We start from the raw sequence: 24,285 nt of genomic DNA on the forward strand, positions 1-24,285 counted from the left end.
TATTGGTCCTATATTAAACGATATATCAAAAATGTTAAATCTCATCAATTTAACTATTATTTGGCATTTTATGAGCAAAGCTGATCACTTACCAGCTCCTAAAATCAAACAGTAACCAAGTCCGACATAGCACTAAAGGCTGGTTTTGGAGAAATTTCCCTCCATTTATTGGTGGAAGTGTACAACGCTTATGTAGTAAGCTAAGCAGGTGCGGCTCCACACTTGGGCGAGCACATCTGATCTCACCACTTACAGTAGGTTTCCTCCACAAGGAACACATCCAGTTCTACGGTGTCTCTGATTGTGCCTACAACTATGCTAAGCACATAACAACTGGTCAAAGTCTAGAGTCTTTTAAATGCTACATTTTGTAGGAGTTGTTATGCCAGAATTAACAACAAATTAAATCAAACAAAACAGAAAACATGGCTGTTTTAAAAAGACTCTTCTGGGGCAGGCAAGGTGGGTCAGAAGGGAACGGTACATACTGGCTGTCAAACCTGATGGCTAGCATTCCATCCCAGGGACCATGTGGTAGAAGGGTAGGACCACCTAACAAACGTCCTCTGACACAGTGCACATACAATACATGTTTAAAAAACACAAATTAAATTGACTCTAACTTTTGCTCCTTGGTGCACACACATTTTCCTCTCTTATTTAAGACAATATTCTGTGCTTCTCTCTTTTAAAATAATGAGGAGGCAGTCAAGTTTTCATTTGTCATATTAATTCGACAGCTATTAGAGCACACTTCAGAGTCGAAGTTGTAGCTCGGGGATGAAGTGTTTGCCTGCCAAGCGCAGAGGCCTGGTTTTAGCCGCAGCATTTCAGACAAACCAACCTACACCAAATGCTCAAATACAGCAAAGTCCAGGTGTGGTCCTGCATGTCTGTAATCCCAGTTCTTCCAAGGTAAGGAAGAATTATAAACTTCAGGCCAGTTTGGGAAAGACTATGCCTCAAAAAAGCCGAACTAATTCGAAAAGAATGGTATAAATGAAACCGTATACGTAATAACAAAAATAACTGGAATATTATGGAAATTGAACACTTTGAATAAGATATATAAATAATTACTCAGTGTTGAATGAAGTTATATAAAATTCTTACAATGAATTACTAAGTATTTTATTTAATAACTAACAATTATGATTGTGTAACTCAAACAATGCTAACTAGAGTAGGAAGGACTGTGAGTTTGGATCCGACTGTGTATTCTGGCTGTACCTTTTAAATGTTTGGGCAATGTTAAGGACCAACCTGAAGGAGACTGTGGTAGGCAAGTGTTCTACCACAGAATTGCGTTTTCCATTGCTTTATAAAGAAAAGGTTGCTAATTAGATGGAACATTCCGCTTGATATATAAAAATTCTCCTATATCTACTGTGATTTGATTGTTTTTTACTGTTTTTAACTGCAACTGCAGCTGTCATAGTTCATTCTAAATTTCCACTCACTCAAAGCAGCTTAATTTTTGCAGATCTTATACTTCCAGCAGTGAAATTCAACCTGACATTCAGGGGATACTCCACACTTGACAACTTTTGAACACAGAGGAGTCAATAAGCACACACGAGACTTCAGTGGGTGCTGTGCCTATGAAACAGGAAGTCTGCTCACCCACTGAGTAGCGCATCACCGAGAGCTGCTCATTCCCATCTGTGTGGATTGATACCAGATCTCTTGTTTCTGCATCCAGAACAAACCACCTGTTTAGAAGAGAAAAGAAAAACAAAACGAACCGTCTTCAGATATTTACATTTACAGGAAGCAGTAGGTGACTTTTTCTACATTTTTAATTTAAAAACTACTTCTTCTAATTAATGATAAATTTATAAAAAAAAAAATTCTGCTAGACAGACATGGGCCTGGTTGTTTTCACCTCTCTCTTTTTAAACTTTATTCTTTTTTTTTTTTTTTTGGTTCTTTTTTTTCGGAGCTGGGGATCGAACCCAGGGCCTTGCGCTTCCTAGGCAAGCGTTCCACCACTGAGCTAAATCCCCAACCCCTAAACTTTATTCTTTTATGTGTGAGTGCACTGCTGCTGTCCTCAGACACCAGCAGAGGGCATGGACCCCACTGCAGACGGTGTGAGCCCCCGCGGGGCTGCAGGGATTCGGGACTCATGGAAGAGCAGCCAGTGCCAACTGCTGAGCCAGCTACCTAGTGCCAAGGGTGCAAATTTTAATACAACTATCAAAACTTTGTGGGGTTGGGGATTTAGCTCAGTGGTAGAGCGCTTACCTAGGAAGCGCAAGGCCCTGGGTTCGGTCCCCAGCTCCGGAAAAAAAAAAAAAGAAAAAAGAAAAAAAAAACTTTGTTATATTCGTATATAATCCAAATTATTAATTAAATAATTGGCAAACCCCTAGAGTATTAAGACTGCTTCCAAGTCACTTTAATTTCCTAGGAGACCTGCATACGACTTTTTTTTGGGCTACATGCAACTTTTATCTCTGGGGAAGCAACCTCAGCAAACAATGAAGCCCTGACCGCTCTCAGGTGTGGAAATCCACACTGGCACACTGGTTATAGATAGCAGCTACTTAAGAATGAGAGATAAACTCTTATGTTTTTCTGTTTCTTTAAGTGCATAACGGATCAATTCTTCTATTTTTCGAATGGATTTGTCAGGTGCGACATGGCTGTGAATGCAACTGTGTGACAGTTTCAGCCACCTGAACGATGCATCTCTGGCTTCCCTGTAGAGATGGCGTCGGTCTTTCTTGTATGCGTGTCAGCTTCGCCCCTGTCTATACCACATTTGTCCTCAAATATATTTGGTAAAACTTTCCAAGTAAGGGACTGAGGGCAACACTAGAGAAGGAAATGGACCTGATGTCTATGGAACAAACTGCTCTGGCCCTGGCTATTCACGCAGCCTACCCAGGCGTATCAGGACAAGGGGCTCTGGATGTGGAGGCTGGCTGCCTTAATCATTCCCTGGGAAATTTTAGTCAACTTGTGATGATTAAGTTCTACCAGGAACTGGTTCATATATCTGAACCAGGAAATGATTTTTGAGAAACCTGAAGCTTTCCTAGTCAGAAGCATGGAAGACCCTAAGGAAAAGGAACATTGAGCCTGTATCACTAAGGACAGGGATGTCCATGGAAGATACAAGGGACAAGACAGAGGGAGAGACAGCTAGGCCTACTGCATTAGTGAGCAATGGTGAGGGCCCCCATGAGGGGAGATCTCTAGTAGTAGAAACTTGATCCAGGAATATTACTGGGGAAATTGGAAGATACATATATAGTAAAAGGATGGATAAAAGACTCTGGGGGCTGGGGATTTAGCTCAGTGGTAGTGCGCTTACCTAGGAAGCGCAAGGCCCTGGGTTCGGTCCCCAGCTCCGAAAAAAAGAACCAAAAAAAAAAAAAGACTCTGGATCCTGTAAGGGGGCCACTGGATTGGTGAACTGAACCTCCACGGGAAGATTGGAACATACTGATTTGACCCCCTGGCATTGCCTGCCGAAGGAGACTAGGGTACAAGTTCTAAGAGAAAGAATACAGGTTTGTGAAGGAGCCCTGGGACAGCTGCAAGAGGAAAGGAAAAGAGTTTGAAAAGTGTTGGAGAAACATATTTGGATGAGATTAATAAAGAGATTTTGCAAATTTAAGACAATACTAACATTACACTGATTTATTTAGCAACTTTCTAAGAAACTGGAGAGAGAGAAAGAGATAAAGAGAGGGAGTGGGGGAGGGAGAAGAAAAACCTCCCAGCACAGCTTCTGAATAGCAATGAGTCACATGTCAGTTTGCACCTGCACTGTTACCAGAGATTCTGATTTTGTGCTGATCCAATCTTCCCATTCTCAAGAACCCAAAATAACAACTGAGGCTAGTCCTCAGCAGTATTTTTACTTTTTTTGGTTCTTTTTTTCGGAGCTGGGGACCGAACCGAGGGCCTTGCGCTTCCTAGGCAAGCGCTCTACCACTGAGCTAAATCCCCAACCCCGTATTTTTACTTTTTATTTTAGTGTTTCTAGTTTGTCTGGGTGTGGAAGCTGTGTCTGATGCACTGTGTCACTGAGACAGGGTCTCTTTCTCCTCTGTCTCTCTGTCTGCCTGCCTGTCTCTGTCTCTGTCTCTGTCTCTCTCTGGACCCAGGAGAAGCAGGATTCTTGCTAGCCAGCCTGCTTCTACCCCGAGTGCTTTACAGGCCACCCTAGTCACGGCCATACACATTGAGAACACTATCCTCTGGATCCCCTCTCCAGCCTGGCAAATGATTTTTAATAGGAAGCCAATGAGGTTGTTAAGTGTATGGTGCAGCCACACTAGGAGCTCCCTCCCTTGTCACTGAATGACAGTATTCTTTCAGAAGTTGCCACGGTAGCCAGGACCTCGGTTCTTACTCAAAGTTCTAGCCAAGGAAATTTCTCCAAACAAAACTTGTGTTTTGCATTGTATTACCACATCCTACTCTGGAGTGTATATAGCAGAACAAAGCTTCTATCTGGGAGTAATGTGCTAGTACTGTGAGGCTCTATGTGGCTTAAAGGATCCAATGGACTTTGGATGTTAATAGGCACCAGGGATGGGGACTCTTCTGTTACAGATTAAGCTGACTTGTGAGCCTAATACCAAGTAACAAAGATATACCATCCTTTATGATGACCACTTTTGTGTGTGGAGGTAGTAGGGGTGAGGGTGACCACATCTCATGTAGCCCAGGATAGCTTTGAACTTGCTGTTCTAGAACCAAGGCTGACCTTGAAGTCCTGATCCTGCTATCTTCACCCCACAAATGCTAGGATCACAGCCACGTGCCATCATGCCTGCTGTATGACTTTAAGTTTCTTTAGTGACCACACACACTTTAGATCTAGAGTTAACCTTAAGTCCCTCAATAAATGCATCTCTTTTCCTTTAAAAAAATATACATTGATGATAGTATCTTTTGGGCAAACCATTTATAGGTTTTGCTTTTTAAAATGAACCTCTAGATACAAAAACAGGACTGTTGGAGCTAGACGGTTACACGGTGAAGAATATGTTACTTTTCTAGAAGACCCAAGTTTGGTTCTCAGTACCAATTCTGGGTATATAGGCCAGGCCCAAAAGCTACAGAGAGAAGGAAGACACCAGAGAGAGAAGCAGAAGACTCAACCTCAGGCTGACTGTCGGTCAGATTCCTCCGAGCAAAGCATTCTGTATGCTTCCTTAGTGCCACACTAATGCACAGTGGACACTGTGGTAATCATCACTGTCCTCACTGCTCAGCAACATGATGTGGAATCCATCCACAGGCACAGACACGTCGCAGGACAGTTCTCCAAGCACTCTTCTGGCCATGGCTTACAGCATTTACTATTTCCTAGCCCTAAATGTGACTCAGAAGTGAAGTGAGTAATCTGAATGGCTACAGTAGTAGCTTTTCAATTCACACTGTAAAGTTAGGTGTTTACAGACCAAAGGAAAAATAAAACAAGTGGACTATGATTCTGAGTCTGGGGCATGGAGGCAGGCATGGAGCCCAGCATAGTTCTATGTAACCCAGCGTACTGGACAACGCCATGTCTGCCAACAGGAGACTGAGTCTATGAGGGTGAGCATGGGCTGCCTGCCAGCACAGCACTGCTGTGGGGACTGTGGTCTTTCTCTTACTTACATGTTTTCTAGTCACAACTCAAGAGGTAGTAACTGCCTTACCTTTACATACATCACTAAGACTGAGGGACCTCCTAGCTACACAGATGTTAAAAAGTAGTTTCAGTGATTTTCGACCACATCATTTTCACTTTTTTTTATATTTATTTAATGTGTGTATGTGTGTGTGTGTGGGTACATGTGTCTTGGCTGCATGCAGAGGTCTTGAGAACAACTTTTAGGAGCTGGTTCTTCTGATTCCAATGACTGAACTATCAGGGTTGGCAAGCATCTTACTTGCTGAGCATTCTCCTAGCTCAACCATCAGAGCAATCAAAAACAAGAAAACTGGGTTGGGGATTTAGCTCAGTGGTAGAGCGCTTGCCTAGGAAGCGCAAGGCCCTGGGTTCGGTCCCCAGCTCTGAAAAAAAGAAAAGGAAAAAAAAAGCAAAACAAGAAAACCAAACAGGGCTCTGTGTGAGTATCTATTTGACACCTTTATTCCAACAGTATGTCTTCATGATTTCTGAACCCCTTGAGCCTTATGCTTCATTTAGAGCTCAAGAAAGGGTGATGGGCCAAGTACACACTAGTGTGCTACAGATGATACGACTTTCCCAACAATGCAAACATTCTACCATTTCAGATGCCAGGGCTCACTTACAGACCCTACCTGCCTGAGTGTGTTCCGATGGCCACCACTGTACCGCTTGGATGAAAGTCTGCACAGTGTCCTGGTTCCTAGAAGAGAAAAGGACAGCCATTGGGGCATACAATAAAGGCTCCTAGGTTAAGGGAAATGTTAGAGAAAAAAAAATCTTTCAAAATAACTTGTAATGTAAACCAATGAGAAATGCTATGTGGACAGAACTGGCAGAAGAACTGACTGGTGAGGGGAAACAAGTAATCGGCTTGTGGCCAGAAGTGGAACGATACAGGAAACACCAAACACAGTACAAAATTCACAGAGAATGCCTACATTTCTTTTGGGGTAGAAAAGGTAGTATCCATATACAACAATGAAAAAATACAAAGTTACCCACAAGGAAGATAGTAGAGTCTGTTACAGCATTTACTGAATCCAACTGTAACATCATAGAGGTCCAAATATTTCATGATTAAGATTCTACACATATACAAAATCTTTATATAAGTTTACCACTGAAACTGAGAGGAAAGTATCTGACTATCTTGCTTCTTAATGTGGATTTAAATCGGAATGGAGCCCAGACATTTCCCTCTCACTCTCAGCCCTTTCATCAAAGCACAAGCATACGTTAGACCAATGCTTCCTCAAGTGCCAGTGGGAATCCATGTGGGGAAGCTCTGCACTCACGTCCACAAGCCTGGTCCACTCCAGCCTGTGCTCCACTGAGTTCCACATGCACACCTGCCTGTCCTGAGCACACGTCAAAAGCAAATCTTTGAAAGGATGTGTTGCAAGGCCCCAGAGTTCATCTGTATGACCCTGGAAATGGAAAATCCTCTTGTAAGAACCAAAGCATATTGTTGAGTAATAATGTAGAAATCATTAGCATCCCATGGCTTACCTGAACTTCTATTTGGAAGCCATCATTAAATGTTCCCCGTAGAATAAAGTTGCGTGATGTGCCCACTAAAAACTGTTCTGCCTTTCCTTCTGCAACTGCTCGAATCGTGCCGTACTGATCAGGAACCTGGGACAAATGAACGTGAAGTTACCATAAACAGTGACACTCGATAATTAGTACCTGAACAGTGCTATGCTCCCAGGTGTCTGCAGTTAGAGGGTAATAGAGACAGACACTAAACCTGAAACAATGTGGTGGTCTCATCAGACTGTAATTTAACGTTCAATTACATTTTATTATGGAGGTTATACTGTATTATTACCAACATCCTTTGCCACATTTATCGTAATTATCTTTGTAGAAAAGGGTCTCCCACGTGCTATTCAAGCTTGTCGGTGATCTAACTTGCAGCCCACTTCAGTCAAATTTAAATTTATATTCTGTATGATTCTGAGAGTTATAGAAGTGTGGGGGAGGAAGGAGGATCTATCTGAGCTCATAAAGAGTATGGTCTGGGTCTTGTTTCATGTTCTGGGCAAGTTACTTAGCTTAAGACAAGTCACTTATCTGTGACATGGGGATAATACATTCATTCCCTATTCATTCTTGATTTAAGTTACAGGGACCAAAAGATAAAAATTCCGGTAAATCAAAAAACGACCTTTTAATCTGTAGACTTTAAATCCAAGTACTCATCCATGGACTGAAAATAATGCGGTGAATAAAACACTCTGTGTGTAATGTTCATGTACAGACCCCTCTGCCCCTGACCATCATTAATTAGTTCCTCTAGACTTCAGTAAAACATTTCCTTAGCAGTCACACTGTGTCAGGTATGGTAAGCATGACAGACACAATTTAAAGTCTAAGTTCATAGAAATACTTGACCACACTGGGTAAGGGACTTTAGTACCTACAGATTCTGGCATCTACAGGGGGACTGGAGAGACTGCTCCCTTAAGGATGTAAAGGGATGACTGAACTGTAAAGTATTATAGAGGCCACTCATAAGTCTCCTTGTGAGACCCATTTCATTTACATGCTCTCTTTCTCAGTGTCCTTTATATGAATAACAACAGTGATCCCACAGAATGATTGAAATGGTACATTTCTTCTTCACGAAGGGTTCGTTCTAAAATGCCTCTGCTTCTCTGTGTCTGCCTAGCCTGCGTCAGACCTTGAGTTCAATTTCTTACAATTACTGTACAATAAACAATAAAGCCCTCAGACTCCACGTTGTTCTGTTTAGAGCACAGTCCTGTGTGCCATAAAAATGCTTTCCTATGAGCAGGGAATGAACTGTAAGAATACGGATCAGTTTCCCAGAAAAGCTATCTCAAAATGGGACAAAAGGCATGGGTAGAATTTTCTATTTCAAGAGTTTTAAGGTCCCATTTCCAGCCTTACCTCAATTTCTCTCTCAAGGTTCAGGTCATGATCCCACAAAATTATTTTTCTGTCTTTCCCGCCTCCAGTTAATAGCATCCCATTTCTCATCTGACAAAGCGTAAACACACTGCCGTCATGAGCTTTGATCTGTCTGCTGATCTGATATACACCTAATATGGTAAGAGAAAAAGAGAAACACTGGTAGTAACATGTTTTATTAGACTTTAGTGACTTTCTGGAAAACTGCTTTACAGAACTACACGGTGAATACTCAGAAAGTTCACGTCTTCCTAATCAGGAACCTAGTCTCGGCAACATGGCAGGCCAGACTGAAGACTGAATATAATCCTTACACTTATGCCAGTATTTATATACTCTGAAAGTATTTGCTTAAAAAAAATGTAAGCTGGGCTGGAGAGATGGCTCAGAGGTTTGTCTGCTCTTCCAGAGGTCCTGAGTTCAATTCTCAGCAACCACATGGCGGCTCATAACCATCTATAATCAGATCTGGTGCCCTCTTCTGGCCTGCAGGAATACATGCAGGCAGAAAGCTGTATGATGTATACATAATAAATAATAAATAAATGTTTTAAAAAAAGAAATTAAAAAAAAATGTAAGCTGCTAAAACAGTGATTACTGTCCAGACAACAGGGTACATAAACTGTGTCTTAGCATCAACTCAGTGTCACCGCTTGTGAGGTCTGTGCAGTATTAGAGCGGTGTCACTAGTCTGATGCAAAGCAAGAACAGAATTATGAGCGTCATATCCACAATACCATTTATCAGTAAAGCTGTAGCCAGGATTCAAGTCTCCCATCTCAGTGTCCCTGGAGCTTTGCAAAAGCCTTTGTTAGCTCAGGGCATGACAATCACTAATAAACATTGACTTATTCTTTTCAGTCTGCTGAGAAACAAAAGAAATTACATCTTCCAACTGAGTCCATGATGCTTACTCAGAGCAGGGCTCTAGCAGTCCAGGGTAGTTAGGCGAGAGGACAGAAGTCTTTAGGACTCACAGTGCCTCACAGAATCAGTTACCAGGTTCACAATGGGAGCCAGAGTCTTGTTAAACATAGCTAAAGTCAATACAATAGCCTTAGCCTGCTCTTGTAGAAAAACTGAAAGGAAAAAAAAAAAACGTTTTAAAAACCATTCGGGGCTGGAGATGGCTCAGCAGTTAAGAGCACTGACTGCTCTACCAGAGGTCCTGAGTTCAATTCCCAGCCCTCTTCTGGTGTGTCTGAAGACACTGACAGTGTACTCATATATACATAAAATAAATAAATAATTCCTTTAAAAAAATTCATTTTCTAAAATCGTATGCCAACTGCTGAATGGACAAGTAGAAGATGTGCCTAGAGAACTACTGAACATTACGGCAAGGGGGGAGGTAAGCAAACATGCTCTAACAGGATGGACAAAAACATGCCAAGTTAAATAAGCCAGTTAGAGTCAGGCATGGTGGTGCACAACTATAATCCTAGGAGGCCAGTTTGGGCCACACAGTGAGTTCTAGACCAGCCTGGGCTATATCGTGAAAAGTGTTAGAAAACAAAACAAACCAACCAAATAAAAAATTAGTTATCTAAAGCCATACATTTTACTCCATTTTGATAAATTACTTAGAATAAAGAGAGCAGAGAGATGGGGGAAGCTAATTGGTGCAGGTTCCTCTCTAGGAGATGTTGACAAAGTGCATACAGTGGCTATAGTGAACATGACTGATTGCAGGCTTCCTCTCATGTGAACTGTGCATCAACGAGGCTCTTACTGAGGTCATTCACTCACTTATCTATTGGAGCTGTCATTAACTTTGCAAAATTAGCTAGAATGAACAAAGTTTTGTCATCTTTAAAATGTTTTTAGCCACTGTGGACTCTGAGAGCTGCTCTCGAGCAGTAAGGGTGCAATCTTGGTACAAAGGCACAATGGACGGCATGTTGGCAGGGAGCAAGGTGAGGACTCACTGCTCAGATCCATGGCCTCCACTGGACACAATTCAACTTTTGAGCAACACGAAATGCTCAGGGGATGTCTGTCTACACAATTTACCTATCTTTGCTCTGACTGCACCTAGGTGCCCAAGAGAGAAAGGACATCTGAAAATGTGAATTTTCTGAGCACTGCTGAGTCAGTCCCTTTCAGTCAGGGACAGAGGGAGGAATAGAGAGTGAACACTGATAGCATCTGCATATCTTAGGTTTCCCTCCTTGTATGTGGTCAAGGTAACACTTAAGTACTTGAAATTACAAAACTAGCCAGATGTGGTGGTGCGTGCCTTTTTAGTCCCAGCACTGGGGAGGCAGAGGCACGCAGACCTCTTGAGCTCAAGACCAGCCTGGTCTGCAGAGCTAGTTTCAGGAAAGCCAGGGCTACACAGAGAAATCTTGTCTTGAAACATGACCCTGTCTAACAAAAATACCCATTAAAAATCAGGTGTGGAGCTTCATGGTTCCCCATGAAGAATGAACAAAGTAACATCAAAGTGTTCTGTTCTTAATTCAGCCTCCCTATTTCTAAACATGTCAAAAAAACCTTGCCAAACATGTATGACCTTCCCAGAAATCAGAAAGCAAAATTAAAGGCCTGTTCCATCAGGGTAAATACCTCTGCAATGTGAGCGACTCCGTCCACTCACTTCCTTTCGAGGTGGAATGTTGTCACAAAGCCCAAATAGTAACTAAGTTAAAAAAATTCTGTTTCTTATTTAAGCATATTCCAAGTTTCTTTTACAGATTATAAATAGCATTACAGTTGAAAAATCTTTCTCTTATGAACCTATATTCCTATCAGTTCAACGTAGGTTAAACATTTGAAATACCTGCTGAGAAAAATTACTGTCTTTGAGTTTAAAAACTTTAGGTTTAGGTTTAATTATATGGCCAAGTCTACCCAAGTTTAATAGCAAGTTCTTCCATTCGTCTTATCGCTAGAGACAGCCTCTAAGAAAACAGGTCCACCTTGTGCTGTGCTTTGCCCTGGACTTATCTGTATTTTGATGCTAATTCCAGTGCCAGTCACATACTTAGAACTCAGGTGACTTCACCAGAACCTTCTTCCCATTGAAGTTGTAAAATACAGGTGAGGGGCAGGAACAGGATAGAAGGAGGCCTGTCCTTGGAGGAGAAGGAAGGATGGGCGGGAGAGAAGTTTGAAGGAAGAGGAGGAGAGAGAGGGAGAGAAGCCATGGTAGGTGGCATTAAGATTCCACTCTGTGTATTTACAGGTTGTTATAAATATTCTTAAGGGATGGATGTGTATTGGGCCTTGTATGTTTAGGTGGGCAATTATATCTTATCAATTGGGCCAAAGGTTATAGTGTTGTGTGTTCTTTCATGTGCAGATTTAAGTGTAATGGAGTGTGGGACAGCAGGTCTGGGCTTCTGGCAAGATATCCAGCAGATATCTTGAGACACTGCGGTGTGACCTAGTGGGGATAAAAGACAACCCTACTTTTTCTATTGTTTATATTTTTACAACAACCTTGCCTGCCAACTGACGGCATCTCTGTCTACTCAAACTCCAATGTTGGGAGATGCTAACATTAGGTCACTGTCTTACCACCTAGGCGAAGGCCCATGCTAGTGACTTGGTGAGCAGGCCGAATGGTTGGACTGCTCAATTTTAGAAAGGAGCTTGACAAAGACTTAGGAGTGATAAACATTTTTAAACCATCTTCTTCGTGTGTACCTGGTTTGTGCCCTACCAATGTGTGGGAAGAATACCAAGCCTGCCAGTAGGGTTGGGAAGTGGAGCCGCAGGTAGGAAAGGAAAGGAGGGGACAGAACTGTGGTTCGCTCACTTTCTCCATCTGTCCTTCCTAAAAGCATGACCACAAGTTCTGCTCGGATACCTGAGTGCCAGCCCAAGAGCGTGAAACTTTATAGCTTTAAATTAGCATGTATCTCTAAGTCTGCTCGCCCTCTCTATTAAACTTCTGGAGGGAACTGGTCTATAGGATCACATGTGGATTACATATGCATAAGGAACAATGTCCTTAGAAAGGCTCTTCCTGGAGTGCTCACGTTACTCCACAAGGTCTCTCCTGGTCTTTATGGGCAGGACAGCAGCACCATGTGAGTGTTGTGCAGGCGGAACAGGAAGAGAGGAAGATACCGATACCTTTAGGTCCTTTCCCGGGCGGGGGCTCAATGGTAGTTTTGCTCCAGATAAGCATGACTCCTCCTGAGTCTCCAGTGAGAACATCTCCATTCCCCAAGAATGCCAAACACTGAACGAATTTTGGTTTTTCATATTTCTACAATAAAATGAGAATTTTCAGTTTCTCTTTGGCATGGTGATTTTATGCTTACCCAACAATAAAAGATTATTATACCCACACAAACATCCAATGATGTTATATTCTGATCCTTACCCCAAAAATTCCCTGTTTTCTTGTTAGCGAATTGCCACTCCAGGTCCAGAAAAAAATATGAGATTTACCACATGTTATTATTGTATTTGCATCTGTTGGGTGGAATTCCACAGCCAGAACAACTTCGTTTGTTGTCTGTGAAAAAAGCAACAGTTTTAGAAGAATGAATATTCTTATTATTACCAAAATCCAATTAGAGTTCCTTATAAAGTTGGGGATAATAGTTAGGAAATTTGCCTTTTCTCCTAAGCCTTATTTTCCTAAGAAAAATTTAAGAACAGAATTTTAGGATCAAGATTTGAATTTAATATCCTTATGCTATTGTATCAATTCTTTGCTATTTATTTGTGAGACATTTATTAAGAATTACAGATTATGCATTATGTATTTGGGAAAACACACTGAAAAATGCAAAAGCAATGTGTTGTCTTAAAGCTCAAAACACCAGAGCTAGAAACAGGCCATCTCCCTTTCTAGCTATCTATCCTATGCCTCTGCTTAGGAGGTCAGAGCGGCGAGCTGTCCGCTTCACTTAAATGGAATTGCAAGCAGTGCGTTCCTTTGGCGTGTACAGTATATTTTCAACATTGTATTTGTGAGATCCATTCATGTTCATGCTAAATGCTGTAAAATATTCCCTGGAAAAGGGGTGAAGGGGAGGGGAGAGGGAGAAAATGAATCTCCTGCTGACTGGAATTAGGGTAGTTTCATTTTTTTATAGCTACTGGAAACGGCACTGTAATCTGCATTCTAGTGAACAGAGCAGATCAATTGATTTCTGTTGGGTTTATATTCTCTGGAGAGGAACAGGCTGTGTCAGCAAGTAGGCACGTGTTCAACCTTGGCAAGCAATGCAAACAGCTTTCCAAAATGGCTATACCAGCTTAGCCACACAGCAGCACTTCCATACTGACCTTTAAACTTACACAAAGAGAAGTTATTTACCAGGCACACAAATCTTTATGACTTAAGCAAAGAGAGTCCAGTTAGAATGCCTTAAGTTCAACAACACACAGGAGGAAGACCGGAGAAAAGGCCCAGGCACCTAGCCCTAGAACCCAAGGGCTTTCCTTTCCACTCCGAATAGAACAAATCAATACTCTGAACTTAAGCTCTGGTTGCTTTACAATGACCTACTCTGGCCATGGACATGTAGGAGAGTTTGGGGATCTGAGCAAAGAGAAAAGAGGGGACGAGACAAGCATGAGGCCTTGGTCTTGAATGACTACAGCATCCACACTGGGCAGCAACACTGGGTGGGAGTGGGTGAGCCAATGAAGAGCCTGCGACAAGTTACTCTTGCTTTGTGGCAGGGGACATTCAGATCCGATGCCTGGAAAACCTGAGTCAGAGACGCACACTGCAGCATCTTCAGTCCCTCAGTGGAGCGTCTGAAACAAAGCTCTGTACTAGAACATATCCTGGAAAGGGGGTGAAGAATAGCAGTGGAGAAACCAAGACTTCCTTCACACGGCGGACCTAACTACAAAAGGGAAAACACTTATGTGTGTCACTGTGCGGCAACTTCCCTCCACGTCAGTGAACAAACCAGACAGAATGGCAGCAGCTAAAGATCACCTGTCCTCACGTAGGCTTTCAAGGCGTGAGATTCTTCTGACATTGAATTTCAAGTACAATCAATGTACCTTGCTTGTTTTAGAAGTTACAACAACAAAAAAACATTTTTAAACCAAACGGTCAAAAACTTGCAATTTATCAAAAATAACCCTGACAAAAGAGACAGGGAGTTAAAGCAAAATATATCCTGTCTTTTTTCACTTTTTAATCATGTCTATGCATATGTGTTTCTGTGTGGATGCTTGCACGAAAGTGCAGGTGAGGCCTGCTTTCCAGGCAGCTGGAGTCATGGGCAGAACACGGTGTGTGGGTGCTGGGAGCTGGGCCTCTGCATGAGCAGGGCCAGTTAGTTCTATCTGCAGAGCCATCTCTCCAGCCTTGGAAACATATTCTTCTCTAAGGACTCACCACTGTCCTTCTGTAGTCTTACATTTCTGTCCCACGCAAATGCAGCTTTCAATGCTTCCTTACCATCTCCTTACAAGCCAAGCTGAGCCCACCACAGCATTGCAGAATTCTACAGCACTCATCAATTCTACTACCCCTCTAAGGGTTACGGAACTGTCCACAGTCATTATATCAAAACCATATCGTTTTATATATGACCTTCAGCTGAATCAAGGATATTCTTGGGTGACGCTTTCCTTTGGACTTACAAAGCTTTAAACACTGACTGAAAAGCCCAACTCATGCAACAGCAATGGCTAAGCAGAGTGCAGTGTGAGTAGGGACTGCACTCAGTGTTCTCTGCAATAAGAAACCGTTACCCACCAGCTCTTATGGTTTATCTAATTGCACTGTAATCTGAGAATTAGAAAAAAAAATGGACAAATATGAACTGTGCACTTACTCTTCTAACCTGCATAGGCATAGATTATAAACCCAAATACCTGTCAAACAAGCACACCGTCAAAGTTCATTTTGACTTACCTTTATTTCTGCTACTTTGGACTTTCTCTGCCAGTCCCACACAGTAAGCATGTGTTCATTGGAGTCATCAATAACGCATAAGTGAACACCTGAGTCCTAAGTAAGTAAATGTGCAGAAAAACACCATTATTAAAACTAACAGTGAGACAATGAAAAATTTGTTAAACTCCTTCCAGATACAACTGCTTCTTTAGAAATATAGAAACACTCTAACTTTCCTCCTATGTCCACAGTGAGTCCTGGCTGTCATCTAGCCGTAGCCCACCTCTGAGGCTCTCCTAGTACCTCCGCTGTCCAATGCTTCTTGCTGGTAGAAAATACTTAAGGCAGTTCTCCATGCAGGAGTCGCACAGAAACACAATTCCACGCACTTCTGTCTGATGAACTTTGAATAGTTTGATGGAATATGCTAAATTAAATGATACTTTAAAGTTCACTGAATCCAGCTTTTGTTAACGTACTTGGTTTACAGCAACATGAATAAATGAGATAAATGAAAATAAATATTTTTTATTTCCCACAGATTATGTTAGTTTATGGATGATGTCAAACAATGAATTTCTAATAGCACTGGTGGTGCATGCCTCAAAACGTCTCTGGAACAGACACTCTGGTGAAGCTGGAGGGGGGCAGCATTTGCCTCTCCTTGCCTCCCTCTACTGAAATGATCATCAGAATTAAGTAAAGCTACAGAGGACGGACCACGGTAGACAATCTGAGTACTCAGTCATGGTACAGAGCCAGGCCACTAGCCCCTCATCGACGCTCTGCTGTGGTTCCTCCCCTTCTCTCGGCCTGCCAGACTTCTGTCATTCGGTGCCTGCAAACCAGCAAAGCTGCTAAACTCAACTAGATTTTCTGCTTTAAAAATATGTCTTTTTCTCATGATCCACAAAATTCCTGTAAGTCAGAATATAGCTCCTCACAGGTAAGAACTGAGGAGGTAAAATGAACAGCTAAACATATTCTGAAGTGTAAAATGAAATCCACTTGAAAATTTAAAATGTGTCTGTGAAAATACAGGTTTCTTACTACTTCATAAACATAACCATGAATTCAAGGAAAAGTAAAGTGTTCGGATGAGCAACATCTTACTTTCCTCTCATAATAAGCCCTCAAAGCTGAAGTGACACTGCTACACACAATTTAAAAAACGATTCTTTTTCTGCCTGCATGTGTGTGTGCACCACATGAATGTTTGGCTGGTACTTGCTGATGCCAGAAGAGGGTGTCAGATCTGTTGGAACTCTAGTTAGAGATGGCTGTGAGCCATCATGTGGGTCCTGGGAACTGAACCCAGATCCTCGACAAGAGAAGCAAGTGACCTTAACTGTGAGGCCATTTCTCCAGATCACCATACAGTATCATCAGTGCAAAACTTAAATAATTAATCATCTTTAGGGAATACAAAGATCTGATTGGTTCCTTTCTCTCATGTGACACCAAGAAAAGATATTTTATAGAAATGAAATGTCATGTCTGAGTTACCTAATAAGATGGACGACTCCTATGATACAAATTGAAATTAGGTCATCTCTTCTTGCTTATTTCAATTCCCTTCCACTATATTGGTACCCTATCTCAGGACAAAGACAATGTGCTGGTTCCTACTGAGTATGTCCCCCACAGACTCGGAGTTGAAGGCTTGGTCGTGAGGAAGTAGCTCTATCTCAAAGGATGAGGAGGTGTGGCCATATTGGAGTGTTCCACTGGGAGCGGGCTCTGAGGCTTTAGAAGCCCATGCCAAGCCCAAGCCTCTCTCAGCTGCCTGTGGAACCAGAGGTAGACTCTCAGCCACCGTACCTGTCTGCATGCCACCATACTCCACACCATGACGACAATGGATTAAATGAATCTCTGAAACTGTAAGCCAGCTCCAATTAAACACTTTCTTTTATAAGTTGTGGTCATGGTGTCTCTATAACCACCCCATGAGAGTGACAGAACATTGACTAAGAGTGACAAATTAAATTAAATGTAATATCTTGATCCTAAATCATACCCTAAATACTAAATCAAATTTAACACTTAGGTTACAATACTAGCTGTTGAGTTAAAGAGCTACGCTGAAAATAACTTGTGTCTTATGTTTGGATAGATACATGATCCTACACATTCACAAAACAAACTCAGGCTTAGACAGTTTACTTTAAAAAACAACTGTAACTTACTGCTTTTGAAAAATCCAGGCATCCTACTCCACGCTCGAAAGTTCCAAGTCCAATAACATGCAGCGTGGAAAGACTTACTGAATCCCACACCCTGACATGGGGTTGCAGAGGCTGCAAAACACAAGAGAAGTCTAGCATATCGAGTGGTGCGGATACATACAAACTACCTCACAGCAGGTAAGAATACCACTCCCAACAGCAACCTGACATACTTTTGTTTGCTAGTTTTTGTTTTGAGACAGGGTCTCACCCTTATGTAGCTCTAGCTATCCTAGAACTCACTATGTAGACCAGGTTGGCCTCAAAATCAGAGGTCCACCTGATTCTGTCTTCTGAGTGCTGGGACTAAAGACATGTACCACCACATCCAACTCAATTTCCCACCTTAGTAAGAAAAACAACTACTAAATTCAGACATACCTCCAAAGAACATATATTTTCTAAATATTTACTTATTACTTTATGAGTGCTTGGTCCTCACACCCACCAGAAGAGGGAACAAAATCCCATAACAGATGGTTGTGACATGTGGGTGCTGGGAACTGAACTCGGGACCTCTGGAAGGGCAGTCAATTGAATATATGTTTTCCACTCATATTATGAAAATAAGGACATGTGCTCATAGTAGCAAATAATTTGCATATTTAATGTTTCACACATGATTAAATGTATGCCACATACAAAATCATTTAATCCTCCTAATCTGTGATCTTTGGAGATAAGGAGAGCAGGACAGAGAGAGACTGTAACCAGCTCAGAGCTCCAATTGAAGTTAGTGTCCTCTATTAGCTAGCTTATAGCTAGGATTGTGCTATTTTTGAGACGGGATCTTAAGATTTTACTCAGGCTGATCTGATTCAGATAGTCTTCCTGTTTGCGGCAGCCAAGAAGCAGGTACCACAGGTGTGAGGAACCACCTATCCCTGATACCTCATTTTTAGTATATTATCTTTATTCTTAACATAATGTACTTAAAAAACTAATTATCTACTAAGGTCTATGGGAAGGTTTTTCAAAGCCTTTTAATATAAAGCTTGCTCACAGCTTTATTGTGTAGAAGCTGAACCCAAGAGCATCATGTACATGTGCTAGCCATCATCAACACTCCCTGTCGTCCTCAAATGAGATGCTATGTAAGACAGGTTAGTGAAATGGACAGTAACTGAAATTCTAAGTGGTATCTAAGTGGTATCCGACCTCATAAAATCAAGAGGTCCGACCAGCTAAGAATATAGTTTAACCAGTTTCACCTGTAACAAGCACGATCCTTCCATTTGCACATGTAAATAGTTTCCCTAGGGAATGTTTACTATTGGGATGGGGCCAGAGTTTGAATGCTATCTATCTTTTGAGACCTTCTTACATTCTAATATATTTGCCCTGCTAATTGTAGAGATCCTGTCCTGTAACTGTCAGGGAGACAGGGGCTGGCTCAGGGCAGTGGGTCTGTCCTTCTGACAGAAGGACACGTGAACGCTGCTTACCCTTCCGTCCTTGTCCACTCCGGCTATCTGTCCAGTTGCCATCCTAATCTTGTCAGGATGTACAGCGAGGCTAAAAAGGCAGCATTTATCATAACTTTAAACACAGAAACGTGAAACAGCATGAAGACATCTTTGTATCAACATTTTTAAGTAAATAGTTTTTAAGTCTTAAAACCACACCTGACCTATTTATTTTTATTAGTAAATTAAGCAAGCTTCTCAGTTTTGTTCTTATTAATCTTAATAAATTAATGGAACACTGAACTCACAGAAAATATTTATTCGTAATTTGGTAGGATGAGAATGGGAACCATTTTCATCTGTTTAAATTATCCCTTTAGTCCGTATACTTAAGCAAACATCTTTACATGACTTTATGAAATTCAGTATGCCCCAGTGTAATCTTCATCTATTAAAATATAGGTACAGCTTCATCTCACACACTCTTTATACATCTACCAACTTAACAATTCTTTAGTATTTCAGGCATTTCTGCTTTTCTACAAACAAAAGGCAGCAGTAAACATCTTCTAATATAATTTTACAGACCTATAACTATCCCTTAATGTTAAGCGTTTGTAAATCTAATCCAGGGCAACAAATTCTAAATGAAATGGAAAATATTATAGCAACTGCACTCTTACCATGGTGTACACACACCCAACCACAAAATCAGTGTGTGCGTTCCTCTGTAGGTGTGCGAGCCTGCCTGTGCAGGCTGGAGGTCAATGGTGGGTGTCTTTCTCTATCATGCTCCATCTCACTTAATATTTGCAATTACAATTTTCATTATATTTATGTGTGTTCAAATGTATACCAGTCTGTGGAGATCAGAGAACAACCTGTGGGAGTTGGTTCTCTCCTCCCACCACGTGGCTCATATGGTCAGGTTGTTTGGCAAGTGCCTTCTGAGCTATCCTGATAGTCTGATACCTATTTATCCAAAACAAACAAACAAACAAAACAAAAACCACACTGGTTTATTTATATGTGGGAGTGTGTGTATGTGCGTGCACCCTCCATACAGTTTGCCACACTCACCTTTACTCACTGAGCTAACTTACTGCCTACTCTACCTTATTTTTTGAGACAGGGTAGTCTCTTACTGACCCCAGCGTGTGCTGTTTCTGTTCCACGGTCTGGCAGCCCAGCCTGAGCACTGCCTGTGTCCATCACAGTAAGAGACATGACTGCCCTGTGTTTACACTGTGTTACTATGAATTACAGCTCAGGTCCATATGTGCACTGCAAGCTTTAACACGGAACCATTTCCCTAGCTCCTGATGACAAAATTTACGTCCCTTTCTAGAATCCCTGCATGTTATTAGAACAATTAACATTTATGTGTGGAGATCAGAAGTAGACGTCCAAGTGAGTGGTCCCCTGCTCTGTAGGTTTAGGGGTTGAGCTTAGCTTGTCAGTTTGGCTCCCTTGATGAATCATTGAGGAGTCAGCTCAACTGGAAAAGGTTTTTGTTCCTGCTATATATTGCTAATCATTTTCCAGAAGAACACTGTCACAAATTTCTACAATTTCTCCATGATGAGAATTGTATCTTCTGAAATATTTCAATAATCTGGCATAATTTCAGGTTTTTATTTCTAAGAAGGCTAGTGTTTACCAATACTTCTCTCTCTCTCTCTTTTTTTTTTTTTTTTTTGGTTCTTTTTTTCGGAGCTGGGGACCGAACCCAGGGCCTTGCGCTTCCTAGGTAAGCGCTCTACCACTGAGCTAAATCCCCAGCCCCCCAATACTTCTCTTATTTCTTAAACAATTTATATCCCGAATTGAGATTAAAACAAAACAAAACAAAAAAACCAACCTAAAACCTCTGGGGACTGGAGGGATGGCTCAGTAGTTAAGAGCACTGTCACAGCTCTGGGGACTGGAGAGATGGCTCAGTAGTTAAGAGCACTGTCACAGCTTACAGCTTTCTTCAGCGCTAGGAGATTTAACTCTCTCACGCTGCAAATGTGCAGTCAAAACACTAACGCACATAACATAAAAACATCAACTAATCACTAAGAAAACCTCTAGCACACTAGCATTTTGGCTGTAATTAACTCTACTACTTTCTTTTCAAACAAAAATTTTAAATTATAATTTCTGTAACACATGGCTGGATCCACTACTGAGAAAGTCTTTTTCCTACCTGCACCAATTGGAAGAACTTCTCTACCTTTCTCTTAACCTTGACTTCTGGCAGTGTTTAGAGGTAGCTGTGACAGCTTCTTTTCACAGGAAACTGTAAGAAATGCTTCACAAGGGGAAGCCTACATAGTATTTTGCACCACTTTCTTTGCCCACAGGAGTGAAAATACACTTGCCTCCCTGCTCTTTACCACGTGCAAGGTAGAGGGCTCCCCCCGGCTGACTTCCACCTCTGACCTCCACACATATTATAACCAGCACCCAGCTGAGACAGACATGAGACTTCTCTTTCTCTTCTAACATTGATGGATCTGTATATATAATAGTGCAAATATAAATGTGTTTTTACCTTTTCTGAAGGCTGTCATCTATGTACTATCCTAGCATTCACAAGAGAAATTCTTATCTAATTGTCAGAACAGTATAAAGAAGCTAAGCTTTTAAATGCAAGAAAACAATGGGTTCTAGTAACCTGACTGAACAACATCTAAGGAGTAGCAACATCCCTCACAACGCCCAAGCCTAGCATCAAAAAAGAGCTCTACTCGGACAATCGGACATCACACTGGATACTTAGAATCCCATTCAGGTTTTGATTTCTCTCCTTCTAAAGGGAAAACCTGAAGCCCAAACTTATCACACAGAATAAACCCTTAATAAACACTAAGTACATGTACAAAAAAACTACTTCCATAAATTGATAGCATCCAGTCTGTTCTCCATGGATTCCACAGGACAGGTCAGATGGAAAGAGACAAAGACCCGAGGAGCAGGGCAGACTGACAGAGATACGGAGCAGTGTGTTCTATTGCTGGAAGACTGTTAGTGGCTTCTTTACTTTTAAGCTTCCAATGGTAGGCTTTAAGTACAACTCCGACGACGATGACTATGGTGGAGCTAGGCAAGCACAAAGTTGACAATGGTGTTGATACTAACCATTTCACACAGTCTGTATGACCCAGGTAGTGTCGCTGAGTCCTCTCCTCATAATTAAACAGGACCACTACTGAAGCGATGAAATAAACTATCTCCCCTGTGGGAAGCAGGTAAACATTTGCTCGACAGTCCTTTCCTCGATAACCATATCTTGAAGAAAAGTCAAGGTTTTAAAGCAAATACTCAAAGTGTTGAAGAAGCCATCGAAGCACAACAGAAAGAAAACTGGACTAGAGCCAGGATACTCACGTTTCCCTCTCCTGCCCAACCCTAAGGCTTACACTGTGTTTGTCTTAATATTCATATTCCTTGGACAAATCTACTCTGAGTTCCTAGCATGTACCAAGCCCAGTGCTACACACAGCTCTGAACAAATCAGAAGTGGGGCCTGTGTGACAGTATGCACAGAGAAGTGTACAAGGAGAGCCAACTAGCAAAGCAGAGAGTGGGACCTAAGAAGGCTCATCCAGGAAAGTAACAAGTATAAGGGCTAGCTACCTTCAGTTTGCAGTGAGAATGGCAGTAAAAACTGGTGCCACATTCCAGGATTGGCAACCTTCTCCAAGCTAATTTAACCAGGTCCAACGTACGGGCTTTAAAGACTGTGTGTGGGAGGAAAGCAAAGAACAGAGAGCTGAGGTCAGACAGCTGGCATCTTTTTTTTTAACTGAGGTTTTAGCACCCACATGAGCCTTTCCACACGGAATCAGGAAAGCTCAGTATTAAACTATTGTGTGCATCTGAGTCTGGCAGAGAAGTAGTCAGTTTCAGGACTACAGTCATCCTTGCCAATCTGAGATCTTAAGAGGACTCATAATAGTTAAGCAGTGGTACCCTTGGGAAGCTAAGGCAGGAAGACTCTTGTGATGTAAGGCCTCCCTAGGCTACATAGCGAGTACAAGGCTGCACAGGGAGATATGGCAAGACCCCAGGTCTCAAAACAAACTAAGAAAAGGATTCATCATCTGTGACATGATAGATGTCAAATCAGTGTTTTAACTCCTTACAGTGGCTCTGAGGCAGGTGTCAGCCTGTTCTAACAGAACGTTAAGGCTCACAGGGCAAGTGCAGAGCCAGCATTCGGCCACTGTCCTTCCAGTTCCAGTCTGGCACCATCCCAGCCTCACCACTGCTGCTTACTGCAGTTCATGTTTGTACTAATTCTGACGATTTTAAATTGCTATTAGCAAAATATAGCCAACACATTTTAGAGATCCTGTCTCCTTTTTAATTTCTCAAGTGGTTCTTAGGTTTGTTATGTTTTACTTCTGGTTTAAGAAAAATTTGATGCATTAGAAATTAAACTAGGACAAAGCAAATAGATTTGTTTCATGTCTGTAAAGGATACACCCACTCCAGTTTGAGCTTCTCAGGAGGCAGTTCTGTTCTGATGTCATCATAGTTGTCAACATCCGAAGGAATGAACATTGTAATTGGCCGACCTCGCATAAACATTTTAATATATTCTCCTTCTGTTGAAACATAAGATAAAGATTAAATCACATGTATTTCCCATATAATTGTAGGAAAGTAGATTACTGATACATTGAAACATGACAAGAATAGCTATTAAAATTTTCCACTGCATGTTTTTTAACATACTACAGAGCATATGTTGAAAACAAAGTGACACTATTAATATCTCGTCCAAAGAGTGGAAGCAAAAATCAAGATGAACAACAAACCTGTGTCCGTTTGTTTAGTTGGGAATAACTGTGTTCATCCAAGTTTAATTTATTTATTAATATGTCTATATATTTCTACAAGAAGCTGAAAAAGCTCAGGTAAAAAATGCAAACCTTTACGACCAAGGAGTCGTAATTCGCAAGGGAGAGAAAAATTAGAGAACAATCATGTCTATCACAATACATAATCAACCTAAACATCAAGACCTCGAAAATGAACCAAGGCAACCCCTCTTTAAATGCATTTAAAAGTGGGCGAGTACTTTGAAAGTACTTCTTGAAAAAAAGATATAAAAATTGTTTACAAGCAATTTGGAAAAGCATGCAACATTAATAGTAACTCAAGGAAATATGACTGGAAACCGAACTGCATGTCATTCCAGACCTGGAATGTTAGACTGACTAACAAAACAGCATAGACAGAGGTATGGA

The 24,285-nt window shown here is 41.5% G+C and overlaps 1 protein-coding gene across 8 annotated transcripts in view; it reads right to left on the minus strand.

The window, feature by feature from the left end:
- The window catches only part of Eml4 (EMAP like 4), a 115,312-nt gene that overhangs the window by 13,606 nt on the left and 77,421 nt on the right, over positions 1–24,285 (minus strand). For 6 of the 8 annotated variants that reach the window (XM_039112153.2, XM_039112152.2, XM_039112151.2 and 3 more), the window contains 12 exons: positions 23,517–23,640; positions 22,169–22,318; positions 19,082–19,151; positions 17,598–17,708; positions 15,427–15,522; positions 12,919–13,053; positions 12,666–12,801; positions 8,561–8,712; positions 7,154–7,279; positions 6,940–7,071; positions 6,277–6,344; positions 1,624–1,712 (listed from right to left, as the gene is read on the minus strand). In XM_039112153.2, the coding sequence (XP_038968081.1) occupies positions 1,624–1,712; positions 6,277–6,344; positions 6,940–7,071; positions 7,154–7,279; positions 8,561–8,712; positions 12,666–12,801; positions 12,919–13,053; positions 15,427–15,522; positions 17,598–17,708; positions 19,082–19,151; positions 22,169–22,318; positions 23,517–23,640 (1,389 nt within the window). The other 2 variants (NM_001108008.1, XM_039112154.2) reach the window with 2 other exon arrangements.

This window comes from Rattus norvegicus, chromosome 6 (assembly GCF_036323735.1).
Source record: "Rattus norvegicus strain BN/NHsdMcwi chromosome 6, GRCr8, whole genome shotgun sequence".
NCBI classification, from domain to species: domain Eukaryota; kingdom Metazoa; phylum Chordata; class Mammalia; order Rodentia; family Muridae; genus Rattus; species Rattus norvegicus.